This window comes from Corythoichthys intestinalis, chromosome 9, assembly GCF_030265065.1.
Source record: "Corythoichthys intestinalis isolate RoL2023-P3 chromosome 9, ASM3026506v1, whole genome shotgun sequence".
Taxonomy (NCBI): Eukaryota; Metazoa; Chordata; class Actinopteri; order Syngnathiformes; family Syngnathidae; genus Corythoichthys; species Corythoichthys intestinalis.
In genome coordinates this window covers 10,230,814-10,245,495 of record NC_080403.1, presented here as the reverse complement: position 1 = coordinate 10,245,495, position 14,682 = coordinate 10,230,814, and the positions used below count along the sequence as shown (strand labels likewise).

Sequence of the window (14,682 nt, the reverse complement as noted above, 5' to 3'; positions counted from 1 at the left end):
AGGTGGTAATTCGATGGCAGCCAATGAGATATTTCATGAAATAACATTGAAGCAATTACGACAAATAGAAAGTTGTTGTTTCTTTAGTTTCACTGTTATAAGTGGTAATTTGCCAAAATTACTGTGTGATCAATTTTAAGTCCATCTTTTGGAGCAGATCTGATTATTCCATCACTGTCAGTGGTAGCTAGTGAGTTAATAACAGTATCTGAAAGTCAACAAGCACAAATGAGCTATCCTTTAAATTTAAAACATAAAATAAATGACATTAAAAATACCCAGCTAATTTAAATGTCCAGATACACCAATTTCACTTCATTTCCTCACTTCATTTCCTCACTTCAGGAAGTGTTTCAAGAAAAAACCGCTGTGCCCAACTACACCTATGACAGGTGTGTGTGTTATAATTTTTAATCCTCATATAACTCTCAACATAACCCACATAGCCTATTATTAGTGTGCTTAAATGTCAATGTTTGCCATTTTTCTTCAGTCCATACTCAGATGTCGCATCTGGTAAGGAAACAAGTGATGGATATGACAGCTTGGCCAGTGGAGGTAAGGGAGAAGGAAAACACAAGAAACATCATCGAAAATCGACACGCACACGATCTAGGCAAGAAAAGACGAGCAAGCCCAAATTGAGCATGCTCAATGTGAGTAACACAATTCGCGTTTTCCCAAAGGTTAAACTCTCCTAAAAATTCTTGATTGCAAAGTGTGGTCTCCTGCAGGTTTGTAACACCGGTGACAAGATGGTTGAATGTCAACTGGAGACTCACAATCACAAAATGGTGACTTTTAAATTTGATCTCGATGGTGATGCTCCAGAGGAAATTGCCACTTATATGGTTTGTTTGACCTGATGTTCATATGCTTTCTCATCTACTCCTACGATGTGGTGGAAAACACGGCATTTTCTTTTTACTTCAGGTGGAGAATGGATTTATCCTACTTTTAGAAAAAGAGATCTTCATCGACCAGTTAAAGGACATCGTGGATAAAGCTGAAGACATGTTGAATGACGACACGGAGGGTGAGAGGGTGTCTACTCTGAGCTGCAGTCCAAAAATAGGAGAGAACTCTGACGGACTAGCAGGCGAGGTAATACAAGTTTAGCAACATTCCCAATTAAAGTAAATGATTGTGCCTGCAATTCACTATATGGACACGAGTGTGAGTTTCCTCCCTGAAATAGTCAAGACATTTTTGATAATGTTTTCTTTCCAAATTTCTGGTAATAGTGGAGGGGAGTATCATTTCTGTTTTTCCAGGACTCCCATCAAAAACCTCGGAACAGAGATTATTTGCCAGGAAATTTTTGTTGGTACAGTGTTAGTCTCCTTAGACCTTACAAACATCAACCCCTTCTCAAAAACACACTCCAACAGCCCATATAAAGTATTTGTTCATCATATACTTTTCTCCATAAAGTGATTCAGGATAGAGCAATCACATGACTGATGCAGTACAGGAAATCTGCCTTTATCACAAGTGTCTTTTCCTACTCTAGAGTCAACAGTCTGGTGGAATCCAGCCCGTCTACCAGCAGAATGGTAAATAGTCTTCACAGTGCCTTTTAATTCTATTGTTAATTTTCTAATTGCATGGGTACTGCAGTTCTTCATACAGGAAAGCGGTGGTTCATAATATGCCCTGTGGAGGAGACCCCCTTTTCCAGCCAGGAGCCCACATCTGATGGTACACTGTCCCATTCTCCTAGCAGTTCAGCCAACACGCAGCTGCCTTGCAGGCCTTCGACATCACGAGGTGATTCTTTTGCATCTGCTGTGCAAAATTTGATGATGTTGGAATTTGCAGAAGCAGAATGAAAACGCACCATGTACTTGTTTTCAAGGAATATATCTTAACTTATACAGTGCCTTCCAAAAGTATTCGGCCCCCTTGAATCTTGCAACCTTTCGCCACATTTCAGGCTTCAAACATAAAGATATGAAATTTAATTTTTTTGTCAAGAATCAACAACAAGTGGGACACAATCATGAAGTGGAACAACATTTATTGGATAATTTAAACTTTTTTAACAAATAAAAAACTGAAAAGTGGGGCGTGCAATATTATTCGGCCCCTTTACTTTCAGTGCAGCAAACTCACTCCAGAAGTTCAGTGAGGATCTCTGAATGATCCAATGTTGTCCTAAATGACCGATGATGATAAATAGAATCCACCTGTGTGTAATCAAGTCTCCGTATAAATGCACCTGCTCTGTGATAGTCTCAGGGTTTTGTTTAAAGTGCAGAGAGCATTATGAAAACCAAGGAACACACCAGGCAGGTCCGAGATACTGTTGTGGAGAAGTTTAAAGCCGGATTTGGATACAAAAAGATTTCCCAAGCTTTAAACATCTCAAGGAGCACTGTGCAAGCCATCATATTGAAATGGAAGGAGCATCAGACCACTGCAAATCTACCAGGACCCGGCCGTCCTTCCAAACTTTCTTCTCAAACAAGGAGAAAACTGACTAGAGATGCAGCCAAGAGGCCCATTATCACTCTGGATGAACTGCAGAGATCTACAGCTGAGGTGGGAGAGTCTGTCCATAGGACAACAATCAGTCGTACACTGCACAAATCTGGCCTTTATGGAAGAGTGGCAAGAAGAAAGCCATTTCTCAAAGATATCCATAAGAAGTCTTGTTTAAAGTTTGCCACAAGCCACCTGGGAGACACACCAAACATGTGGAAGAAGGTGCTCTGGTCAGATGAAACCAAAATTGAACTTTTTGGCCACAATGCAAAACGATATGTTTGGCGTAAAAGCAACACAGCTCATCACCCTGAACACACCATCCACACTGTCAAACATGGTGGTGGCAGCATCATGGTTTGGGCCTGCTTTTCTTCAGCAGGGACAGGGAAGATGGTTAAAATTGACGGGAAGATGGATGCAGCCAAATACAGGAACATTCTGGAAGAAAACCTGTTGGTATCTGCACAAGACCTGAGACTGGGACGGAGAGTTATCTTCCAACAGGACAATGATCCAAAACATAAAGCCAAATCTACAATGGAATGGTTAAAAAATAAACGTATCCAGGTGTTAGAATGGCCAAGTCAAAGTCCAGACCTGAATCCATTCGAGAATCTGTGGAAAGAGCTGAAGACTGCTGTTCACAAACACTCTCCATCCAACCTCACTGAGCTCGAGCTGTTTTGCAAGGAAGAATGGGCAAGAATGTCAGTCTCTCGATGTGCAAAACTGATAGAAACATACCCCAAGCGACTTGCAGCTGTAATTGGAGCAAAAGGTGGCGCTACAAAGTATTAACGCAAGGGGGCCGAATAATATTGCTCGCCCCACTTTTCAGTTTTTTATTTGTTAAAAAAGTTTAAATTATCCAATAAATTTTGTTCCACTTCACGATTGTGTCCCACTTGTTGTTGATTCTTGACAAAAAATTAAAATTTTATATCTTTATGTTTGAAGCCTGAAATGTGGCGAAAGGTTGCAAAGTTCAAGGGGGCCGAATAGTTTTGCAAGGCACTGTATATAAATGGAACTTTGTTTGTGTGTTTGTTCCCTATGAACTCCGAAACGGCTCAACCGATTTTCTTAAGAATTGCCACATTTGTACAATAAGCTTATGCAAGTGTTCTTAGATGGGTTTGATCTCTTTAAGCCTCCATTTACTGCGGAAAATTACCTTGAAACTCCAAAAATTAGCACAGAAAATCCCTGATTTTGGAAGCTACAGCGCCGCCTTTTGGGCAAAAGACGCTTCAATTGCACTTGCAATGTTGCAGTTGGCTTTCAAACTTTACGGTTTCATGTGCAAAGTTAAATGTGCTGTGATGATCAGAGGTGGGTAGAGTAGCCAGAATTGTACTCAAGTAGGAGTAGCTTTCCTTCAAAATAATATTACTCAAGTAAAAGTAAAAGTAGTCATCAAAAAAATGTACTCACTTACAAGTAAAAAAGTATTTGGTGAAAAGAATACTCAAGTAATGAGTAACATTGTGCGTAACTGCTTACAATTTTTTTTTTTTTTTTTTTTTGTTATCTATATGAACTGTTGTTAAAATGATCCTGTACAATAACCCATTACATACGTAACTGCATTAAGCCAAAAAAAAAAAAAAAAAAAAAAATCATTGAATTCCGGTGAGAGAAAAAAATGACAGAAATGAATTATTTGTCCAAAGAGCATGAGTGCCCTGCTCTCTAGTGGAGAAAATAGTTTAGTAGTTTTGTAGTTTGAATAGTGAATAGTTCCTTTATAGTTACTAATATGAAATTAAAAGGATCATATCTCTGTTTTTCCGTGGTCAATTGGTGCCAAATAAAGACTGGGAGAGAGGTTAAAATCCGCGCTTTCGAGTCATGTTGAGGGCAGCGCTCTATGTCAAATACTTTATTTTTTACGGTTCTTTAAAGACGCCACGTGATTGAACAGGCTGGCGTGATCATAGAACGGCAGGCTTGTGTCTGATTGGTGTAATGGAGTCATGTGATTATTGTTGCGATGTCTTATTGGTGAAATTGGTAGAGCTACTCTTGGCATCGCTGGCAAAAAGGAAAAAAATCTAATATGAAGAATAAAGAGATAAAGCGTTTCGAAAATCTAATATGAAGAATAAAGAGGTAAAGCGTTTCACAAATCTACTCAAGTAAAAGTAAAAAGTATGGCATTGTGAAAACTCTTAGAAGTACAATTTTTTCAAAAAGTTACTCAAGTAAATGTAACGGAGGACATGTAACGCTACCCACCTCTGGTGATGATACGTCGTGGCTTTGAGTACTCCACGACAAGACGCTGGATTTCAAAAAAGTGTACAGATTTCAAGAATATTAGTCAGAGATTTATTTCAGCTGGATATTCATACTGTACACAGTGATGGAAGAGCTACCGCACATTAACCCCTTTATGGTGTCCTTTTACTATTATACATTGCCGCTGCATCTCTAAGGAAAGTATGTTTTATCGGCCATTCGGTTGTATAGCGTTCACATTCAGTGTTGTTAATAACGGCGTTACAATATAACGGCGTTACTAACGGCGTTATTTTTTTCAGTAATGAGTAATCTAATTAATTACTTTTCTCATCTTGGCAACGCCGTTACCGTTACTGAGGCGGGAAAGGCGTGCGTTACTATGCGTTACTAAGTTGGTTGAATAAAAAAAAGTCTGAGAGAAACGGACTCACGGGGACGAGAGCAGAGCAGGAGTGGGGAAGACGCCGTTGCAACCGCGATGCTAGGTGGCTCCAATAATACCTGACTGCAGCCATAGCCGACAAACTACACCCACATGACACGGTAGATATCATATTATAGAACTAGATGCAAATGACAGACACTGCTGCATTGCCAACATGTTTTAAGGACTACATGCGTTTGTAAACAGCCGCCATCTTAAAGCAGTAGACCTCTCAGGAAGGCCCTGATGTAGAGATCCTTCCTAGCGAACCTAAGTAATTTTTTAAAATCTAAAATGCTCCTAAATCGGCAAAATCTTAACTTAAATCTATCTTTAAATGATGAAACAATTTTAAAACTTACACATGTTTAAAGTAGACAGAAGGGAACTAATGCAATAACGGGAGAAATTTTAACAACTTTAACGATTGATTCACAACTTTAAATGACTTCCACACATAGCAAAGGTTACTAGCTAGTTATCGCAATACCCTTGTGTCTAGTTAAGTGGAGGGTAAAGAATTGGGCTAGGGCCAATTGTCCCCCAAACCCTTTAAGCTTCACATTGTGTGACCTGTGTTTTTTTTTTTTTTTTTTTTTTTTTTTTTTTTTTTGAGGGGGAAAAAAAAATATCACTAGTTACTTTGCCAAGTAACTAATTACTCTTACATTCAGGTAACTGAGTCACTAACGCAATTACTTTTTGGGAGAAGTAATTTGTAACTGTAATTAATTACTTTTTTAAAGTAAAATTAACAACACTGCATGGCACTAAATGCGTTAGTAGACAGCCGCCATCTTAAAGCAGTTGACTTTTTAGGACGGCTCTGTTGTAGAGAACCTTCCTAGCGAACCTAAGTAACTTTTTATCTAAAATACTTCTAAATCGGCAAAATCTTGACTTGAATCTATCTTTAAATGATGAAACAGTTTTAAAACTTTCATATGTCGAAAGTAGAGAGAAGGGAACAAATGCAATAATGGGAGCAATTTTAACAACTTTTAACAGTTGATTCAGGGTAAAGGGTAAATTAGGGTAAAGAATTGGGCTCGGGCCAATTGTACCAAAAACCTTCACAAAAAACTTCACATAGTGTGGCCAATGTTTTTTTTTTTTTGTTTTTTTGAGGGGAAAAAAAAACTAATTATCACCAATTACTTTGCCAAGTAACTAATTACTCTTACATTCAGGTAATTGAGTTACTAACGCAACACTTTTTGGGAGAAGTAATTTGTAACTATAATTAATTACTTTTTTTCAGTAAGATTAACAACACTGTTCACATTACACAAACCTGACCAATGCCAGGCCGTGCTGTTGCTAGTTAAACATAAATATAGCATCGTTATAATCCCTATTTGCTTGTGTGTTTTCTTTCTTGTAGCAGAAGAGGGTTCATCCTCTACAATGTCAGGTGGTAGTGGAGGCTTCATCCATGATGTGTATGGATTCTGTAGCCCTCCAATTATGTCCAACACAGACCCTCTCCTGTTGGCCAGCCTGTCTCCTCCAGTGTCTGCACCCCCGGCTCTTCAGTCGGTACCATCAATGGAGCCCCTCAATAGTGTACTTCAAGCACAACCAGCTAGAGCTCAAACCTTGCCGGTTTCATCTCCACAAACCACCTTTCAAACGGATAAACCACAAGGATCCCCTGTGAGCGCCACATCTCCCATCCATACCAGTTCAAACATAGTGGACATCACCTGTCCCGTGTCTGTGGCCGAGGAAATACCTTGCTGTCCTCTGGTCATGCCACTGTCACTTGATGTGAGCAGCTCACCGGGTGGCTCCCCTCTAACCCCTCTCCCACCACAGGAGCCAGGATCGGCTAAAGAGTCACTGTCTCTCTCGTATGCCGCCGCTGCACGTGGTGAGCGCCCCCAGCAACCTGTGGTCCTCCACCAGCCTTTCTCCAGTGTGGGAGGAGCAAAAGTGTCATCGCTGCCCCAGAGCCCGGCACCATCTCAGCACGGTGCAGGACATGGAGAGTCAGATGGTGAATCCCGCCTGGGCCGCGGAGGCTTTGTGGACAGCACAATTAAAACACTAGATGAAAAACTAAGAAACCTGCTATACCAGGAATACGCTCCCATGTATCCATCGGGAAGTACCGCAGAGACACCAGGTTCTGGTACCGAGTACGTCCAATCTCCTCCTGGTCCAGACAGTGCCACTGGTGGGTCAGGAAACAGTACACCAGGTCCTATGGAGGAGAGTCGCTACAGAGCAGGAGAACAACTGGTAGGTTTGGTAAACACTGTTAAAGAAGATATCATTTGTTGTTTTAGAAATAGCTGCCTTTATATTTACGTTATACAGGTAGTCCCCGGGTTACGAACGAGTTCCGTTCCTACGTTGGCGACATAACCCGAATTTCCGCATAAGTCGGCATTAACCCTTTAAATACCCATAAATACTCCCTAAATCTCAAAATAACTATCCAAAAACATGTTTTATACACCATTGTACTGTCTTCGCCAAGATATTGGAGTTAAGTCCTTGTTAGACAGTGAGCTAAGCTGTAATCTCTCTCTCTCTCTCTCTCTCTCTCTCTCTCTCTCTCTCTCTCTCTCTCTCTCTCTCTCTCTCTCTCTCTCGCTCTCTCTCGGCTGCACGACTTCTTCGTGGGTGCAAATGTGCTCTTCCTCGTGTGTGCGTGTGCGCAAATATGTTCTTCGTGTGTAAATACGCTGTTACTCATGTGCAGAAGTACTACCTAGTGTACGCCTCCTGCGCTAAAATAAAAGCATGCATCACAAACCAAAAGTTGACGTTACAATCAAATACACATTTCAGCAAAGGGCAGAACAGTCTTATTAATAAAATAAAGTACTGTAAGGTACAATAAGGAATAAGGGGGGAAAAAAAAAGACTGGAGAGAAAATGGCGTCATAAAGTCGAATTCACATAAGTCGGGTACGTCGTAAGCCGGGGCCTACCTTTATATATGTTTTTTTTAGGGCTGTCAAAATTATCGCGTTAACGGTGTTTGACGCAATTAACGCAGATGCCCCGGTCAAACAGATTAAAATGACAGCTCATGGTCATGCGCACTTGTTACTTGTGTTTTTTGGAGTTTTGTCGCCCTCTGCTAGCGCTTGGGTGCGACTGATTTTATGGGTTCAGCACCATGAGAATTGTTTAATTATTGACATCAACAATGGCAAGCTACTAGTTTATTTTTTTATTGAAAATTTAACAAATTTTATTAAAACAAATTGAGATTAATTACGATTAATTAATTTTTGAGCTGTGATTATTTCGATTAAACATTTTAATCGTTTGACAGCCCTAGTTTGTTTACTAAAATATGGAATGGAACAAAAAATTTGATCTTGCAGAAATACTCCTATTCTTAGCTCACTCCATAGCCCAATTAAAGCAGGAAGCAAGAAAAAAAATAATGGTGCCACCACATAGGCGCAGTTTGACTTTTGGGGCAGTGGGGGAACAACATGTTGATGACCCTGAAACGCAGTGTCAGCCTGTCAGCAATAAAATTAACTTCCAAGAACATTTATAATAATAAGTTGAAAATGAGCGATCTTTCTTTCCCATCATTTTTGAGGGGAATTCTAAATCAGGCCGCTTTGGACAGCTTTAATTTTTGCCAAGATCGTCACCCATTGAATATGGTACACCCGCTGGTGGTGGCTCTGTTGTAAAATTAGTGTCTTTAGTGGGGCAAATTGAAACTCCGCTCACCATTTTGGCGGTGTTTTCTGGCGTTTCATTCATATTTTCAATCCTTGATTCTTGCTCAGTAGTTTTTGTCGCTTTTGAAAGTTTAGGTTTTTAAAAAATTACATATATCCATCTTGCCTCTTCGGTCCTCAGGTGGTTTTGGCTGAGCAAAGCAAATGACCGTCTAAGGTGCTTGTCACATGATCTGTTCGAAAAATAATTTTGACCCATTATAAAAAATATGTTTTGTTGTTCATTTCATTCATTTTTCTTGTTTGTTTTATTACTTTACAATATTTACAGACAATATTTTACTGGAAAATTCATTTTAAAATCACATACATTGGTACCTCTACATACAAAGTTAATTTGTTCCGGGACCTTGTTTGTAAGTCGAAATGGTAGTATGTCGAGCAGGATTTTCCCATAAGAATTCATTAAAATTCCATTAATTCGTTCCACAGCCCTAAAGCCTACACTAAATTCTCAATAAATACTGATGTTACTATTGCAAATATCAATTACAAAGAGAAAAACAAATACATTAAGAATAAAAATTGGAATAATAACAATAATAATAATAATACCTGTAATAATGTATCAAACCAGGTTCTAATGTGGTGAATGTGTTTGCGTAGTGTACCTGAACGCATCGCGTGGCTGACTGGATAGTGAGCATTTTTAGTTTCACTTTCACCTTGTTTACGTGCTGCGGGGGACACGAGGCACAAGGGGATGGAATGAATGATTAGAAACCTGACGAAGCTGGTGATTTCTTTGGCGATGTTGCCACAAGAATAATTGCCACCTTAACTTATAAAGACTGGCGAATGGAGGAGGACCGTTGTTCTGCCAAAATCTCCTACATCGGCGAAACGTCTTACATTAGTCGAATTTAACACCCAAAATACTACCGTGCGCTCTAAACTTGTTTTGTTAAGATGCATACAGGAATAACGTACTAAACAAATGCCTGCAGAAAACACTTAAATGTAGTTATATCAAATAAGGACGGTTTAAATACGCTATGTGACTAATGTGGTCAACTGCTTCAAAGCACAAAAAATACAATGGTTAAAAGTATGAGAGGGTAATACATGCAAAAAGTATCTTTGAGGCAGTGAAAAGGTTCTAAATAACTAAATAAAAACAAAAATCGTGAGTACTCGCCGCTTCTAACCCATGTGCGCATGCGTGTGGATGCATGCGCAAGCGCGCTGAGCATTGTGTAGGACGTTTCGCCGTGTAGTAAGGAATGGCCGAACACCGTCATAGACCGTCTACGGCTGTATTGTTGAGCGAGCCATATCATGGATGCGCACCCCATGCTCATATTTTTCTATCATATCTATCTTCATGTCAATGGTAATGGTAAGGATCACCTTTTTTCCTTTTCACCACCTGCACTAACATTATTGGAACCCATGTTCATTTCTCTCACAAGAAAATCTGCCGTGCGTCCTTCTTGTGGGAAAACAAAGGAACTGCGGTGCTGTCATAGATCGTGTATTTAGAGCATGTCGTCGGATGTAGAAACAAATGTCGAGTCAAATTTTACGTCGGATGTCGAAAAGATCGCGTGTCGAAGAGATCGTATGTCGAGGTACCACTGTGTAGGAAAGTCAATTACATGCAATGACACTTTTCGGCCACCGGGGGGGGGGGCACTGCTCCCCCCTTAAACTCCGCGTATGTGCCACCTCCTATTAAATGTATCCATCCACATTTGACATAAATTTCTTTGATAATTTAATGTATTCACGCAATGTAGTTTAAGCTACAAAGCATTCTAATTGCTGAAGATGTTTTTTTTTTTCTGATAGCTGAAAGTCAACAAACACTCATGACTGTTTACTGTTTTGTCCATCATCTCTTTTAGCCTCAAATTCCAGAGAGAATGGATAGTTTGAGCACTCTGAGTGACTCAGCTGTGTGTGGTACGTACTTTACTGTAAAATCTGATGACTTAATTTTGCAAAACATTGCACTTCACTGTTGATACAATTGTCAGTGTTAAATTTTTATTTGTTATTTTTTTAAACTTGAAATTATCTGCAGCGTCCCATTCCAAAAGGCATGTTTCTCACTCCGTCTCCTGCTCTGGGACAAGAGGCCGATTTAAGGTGTGTTTGATGGCAACATCCCCCTCAAAGTCTGTTGAATATAGAAGTATACAGTCATTTTTATTTTTTTTTGCGTCAGATAATCTCAGTTCCTCCTGAAGTGGCCAACAAACGAGACGTTAAACAGAGGAGTTGGAGTAGTGTTGCCTCGCCAGCACATCCCGCAGGTTACGTTGTTCCTTCTGAAACGATGACTCCTTCCACCACGATTGGTCGCTTCTCTGTGGTCAGCACGGAGGATGATATCACGCAAAGGACACGTTGCAGTCGCTACTCTGCTCCACCTGACTTTTATCTGGACACGCCTCCTTCTGTGTCTAATCAGAACTCCTTGCCTCCTACAGTCACCTCAGCGTCTGTACCTGTTGACATCACGATTCATGCACGCTTCCTTTCTTCAGACTCGGGGGCTGAGAGCAGCCCCGCCAAACTGACCCCAGCAACCCCGAGTCGACATACTCGCTCAGAGCGTAGAGGAAGTGACCTGATGAAGAGGGCAGTGGCCTTCCTCAGACGTTCAGGGCGAAGCAGCAGCGTGCAGAGCTCCGACTCTCCAAGCAGGCACGGAGGTGTTCATGGCTCAGCCTACGCAAGCAGTGACAATGACTCTGAGATGGAGGACTCTGACATGAAAAGGGAACTGCAGACACTCCGAGAGAAGTGAGCAGGACATTTTTTTTCTTGTCGGGGCACTCTGGCTTTCCCTCATGTCCCCAAAAGACGAGGGTTGCACTATACATCACATTTTAATCGTGATAATGATTTCTTCTGCCATGATTCAATGAATCAAGTTATTGGTGATCTGCACATTTAAAATGCAGTCTCACCAAACAGCAAATGTAGAGTAAAGAAGGCTCAAACTGGCATTTCCTCACAAAAAAATGATGAATATCAGTGTTGCTTACATCTATGCATCATTTAAATTAAAATAATTCATAACAGTGTACGTATGTTGTTGTTAGTTTTAAAAAAATATTTTAGCCCATTGAATGTTTGTAAAAACGTACATACTGTAATTTTTCGGATTATAAAGCGCACCTGACTATATGCCGCCACCCACCAGATTTGACACGAAAACGGCATTTGTTCATAGGTAAGCGGCACTGGACTATAAGGTGCAGCTGTCCTCACTGTATTATAGGGTATTTACACCAAAAGATATTAACCGATGACACTTTATTTGACAGCGGCATCGAGGGACTGTCATAAAACCAAATGAACCACCATGAAGCTTTGAACCAATTGGCTATAAAGCATCATTGGTTCAAGAAACTTCATTTGGACATCAGTGCTCCCTTGAGGGAGACAGTCAAACTCTCCTGTCGACACTGTTGTCATCCAACATGCCTCCTAGCATGCATTGCAGCACTCCAGATGTAAATAACAACCAAAATTCATGTTCTGTGCTCATTATTTCTTCAGTTACTGTTCTAGTTGTTTCATTAATTGCTAGTTATGGTACATACATACATTTGACAATGCTGCCATAACACTGTCATGAGACCATTATAATTATGACATGACACTACAATGAGCATTAATGAATGCTTATGACAGATGTTATTTTGAGTCATCCGGCAAATTATCTCACTTTTGAATGGATGTAAAAGATCAGAGCTGGACGTAAATGGAGTTAGTGACATAATTTGCCAGATGACACTTAGTGACATCATGGACTATAAGCCACAGAATTCAAAATGAGGGGAAAAAGTAGCGTCTTATAGTCTGAAAACTAAGCTAAATGTTTTTTTTTTTTTTGATTCATTTGGGATGTTAAATGTTTTTGTATATCTTTTCCATGCAAAAGAAATGTGGAAGGAAAACTACAAGGTCTTAACAGCTAATTTTAAAAAATATAAAATGCAGTCTCTGCTACTCATATCAAGCACTTTCTCAATCAGTAATCTACCAAGGACCGGGCTGTGAGTGCATTTTTAAGTCTACGTCAAGTTGACTAAATAACATACAAGAGGATAGTATAGCAAAAAATTGGGGAAAAGGAACACACAGCACACATCTGAATTTATTTGGGAATGGGAACAATTACCGTGAAGATAGTAGCATAATTATTTAGCTAACTTTTAAATTCTAGGCGATTTTTTATATATTTATTATTATTTTTTTAGCATTTATTTTCAAATGATAATTCATTGTCAATTATTGCTCTGAATTTTTCTCCAATATTGTTCGATGTCAATGAATTAATTAACATTATAATTTTTTTCTCTTTGATTCCAATGCGGACTTTAAAAAAATGTGATTATCACTTGGGCCATAATCGTGTATTGTATATAATCATGTACTCATTTATAAATGGGCTTTACTTTCTTGCCCCAATTCCTTTAGGCATTTGAGGGAGATCTCTGAGCTGCAGGCCCATCAGCGAGGAGAAGTGGAGCTTCTGTACCTCAGACTTGGCAAAGTCCCTCCCTCTGGCCTGACGTACTCACACGTAGCACCACCTGCAGCTCGCAGAAAAAGATCTGGCAAGCACAGGCTGAAACCTGGAAAGCTCCTTAGCCCTCTGGTGCAACAATTTCGACATGTCACGAATAAAACTGGTGACTCAAGCAGATCAAGTGAGTATTATAACATTAATGTATCGTTACTATAACATTGCCAGAACTCCTTTCGATCACACTCAACGGCCTGCATTGGCTACTGGTCAAATGGAGAACTGAATACTAATTCATTCTCCTCCTCTTTAAGTCTCCCTATAACCTCACCTCTATGCCAGAGGTATCCATTACGTCAATTGCGATCGACCAGTCGATCGTAAAAAAAAATAAAAATAAAATAATAATAATATATATATATATATACAGGTATAGATAGATAGATAGATAGATAGATAGATAGATAGATAGATAGATAGATGGATAGATAGATAGATAGATAGATAGATAGATAGATAGATAGATAGATAGATAGATAGATAGATAGATAGATAGATAGATAGATAGATAGATAGATAGATAGATAGATAGATAGATAGATAGATAGATAGATAGATAGAAAGATAGATAGATAGATAGATAGATAGATAGATAGATAGATAGATAGATAGATAGATAGATAGATAGATAGATAGATAGATAGATAGATAGATAGATAGATAGATAGATAGATAGATAGATAGATAGATAGATAGATAGATAGATAGATAGATAGATAGATAGATAGATAGATAGATACAGTCGTATGAAAAAGTATCTTAACCTTTTGGAATTTCTCAAATTTCTGCATAAAATCACCATCAAATGTGATCTGATCTTTGTCAAAATCACACATATGACAATATAGTGTCTGCTTTAACTAGAACCACCCAAACATTTATTGGTTTTCATGTTTTAATGCATGGAAACAATGACAGACGGGGGAAAATAAGTAAGTGAACCCTCTGCCTAAGGAGACTTAAAGAGCAATTGAAACCAATTTTTACCAAACATTTTAAGTCAGGTGTGTTCCCAATCACTGATGAGCAGTGTTGGGCACGTTACTTTAAAAAAGTAATTAGTTACATTACTCACTACTTCTTCCAAAAAGTAACTGAGTTAGTAACTGAATTACTCAATAGTAAAAGTAAATAGTTACCAGGGAAAGTAACTATTTCCGTTACTTTAAAAAGAACTTGTTGTATGTCAAAGAATTTGAAATTTTCTGAGCAGTATTTGGGGTCAGTGGAATAGAGAAAAACAGACAGGTAGTTAACTT

General features: G+C 39.2%; 1 protein-coding gene across 9 annotated transcripts in view; it reads left to right on the top strand.

The window, feature by feature from the left end:
- Positions 1–14,682, top strand: part of wnk2 (WNK lysine deficient protein kinase 2) — a 76,549-nt gene that overhangs the window by 43,910 nt on the left and 17,957 nt on the right. For 7 of the 9 annotated variants that reach the window (XM_057845601.1, XM_057845607.1, XM_057845606.1 and 4 more), the window contains 11 exons: positions 346–392; positions 494–656; positions 735–851; positions 934–1,104; positions 1,514–1,556; positions 1,621–1,770; positions 6,543–7,402; positions 10,725–10,782; positions 10,904–10,968; positions 11,048–11,628; positions 13,315–13,547. In XM_057845601.1, coding sequence (XP_057701584.1) covers positions 346–392; positions 494–656; positions 735–851; positions 934–1,104; positions 1,514–1,556; positions 1,621–1,770; positions 6,543–7,402; positions 10,725–10,782; positions 10,904–10,968; positions 11,048–11,628; positions 13,315–13,547 — 2,488 coding nt within the window. The remainder of the gene's footprint in view (positions 1–345; positions 393–493; positions 657–734; positions 852–933; positions 1,105–1,513; positions 1,557–1,620; positions 1,771–6,542; positions 7,403–10,724; positions 10,783–10,903; positions 10,969–11,047; positions 11,629–13,314; positions 13,548–14,682) is intronic. The other 2 variants (XM_057845608.1, XM_057845600.1) reach the window with 1 other exon arrangement.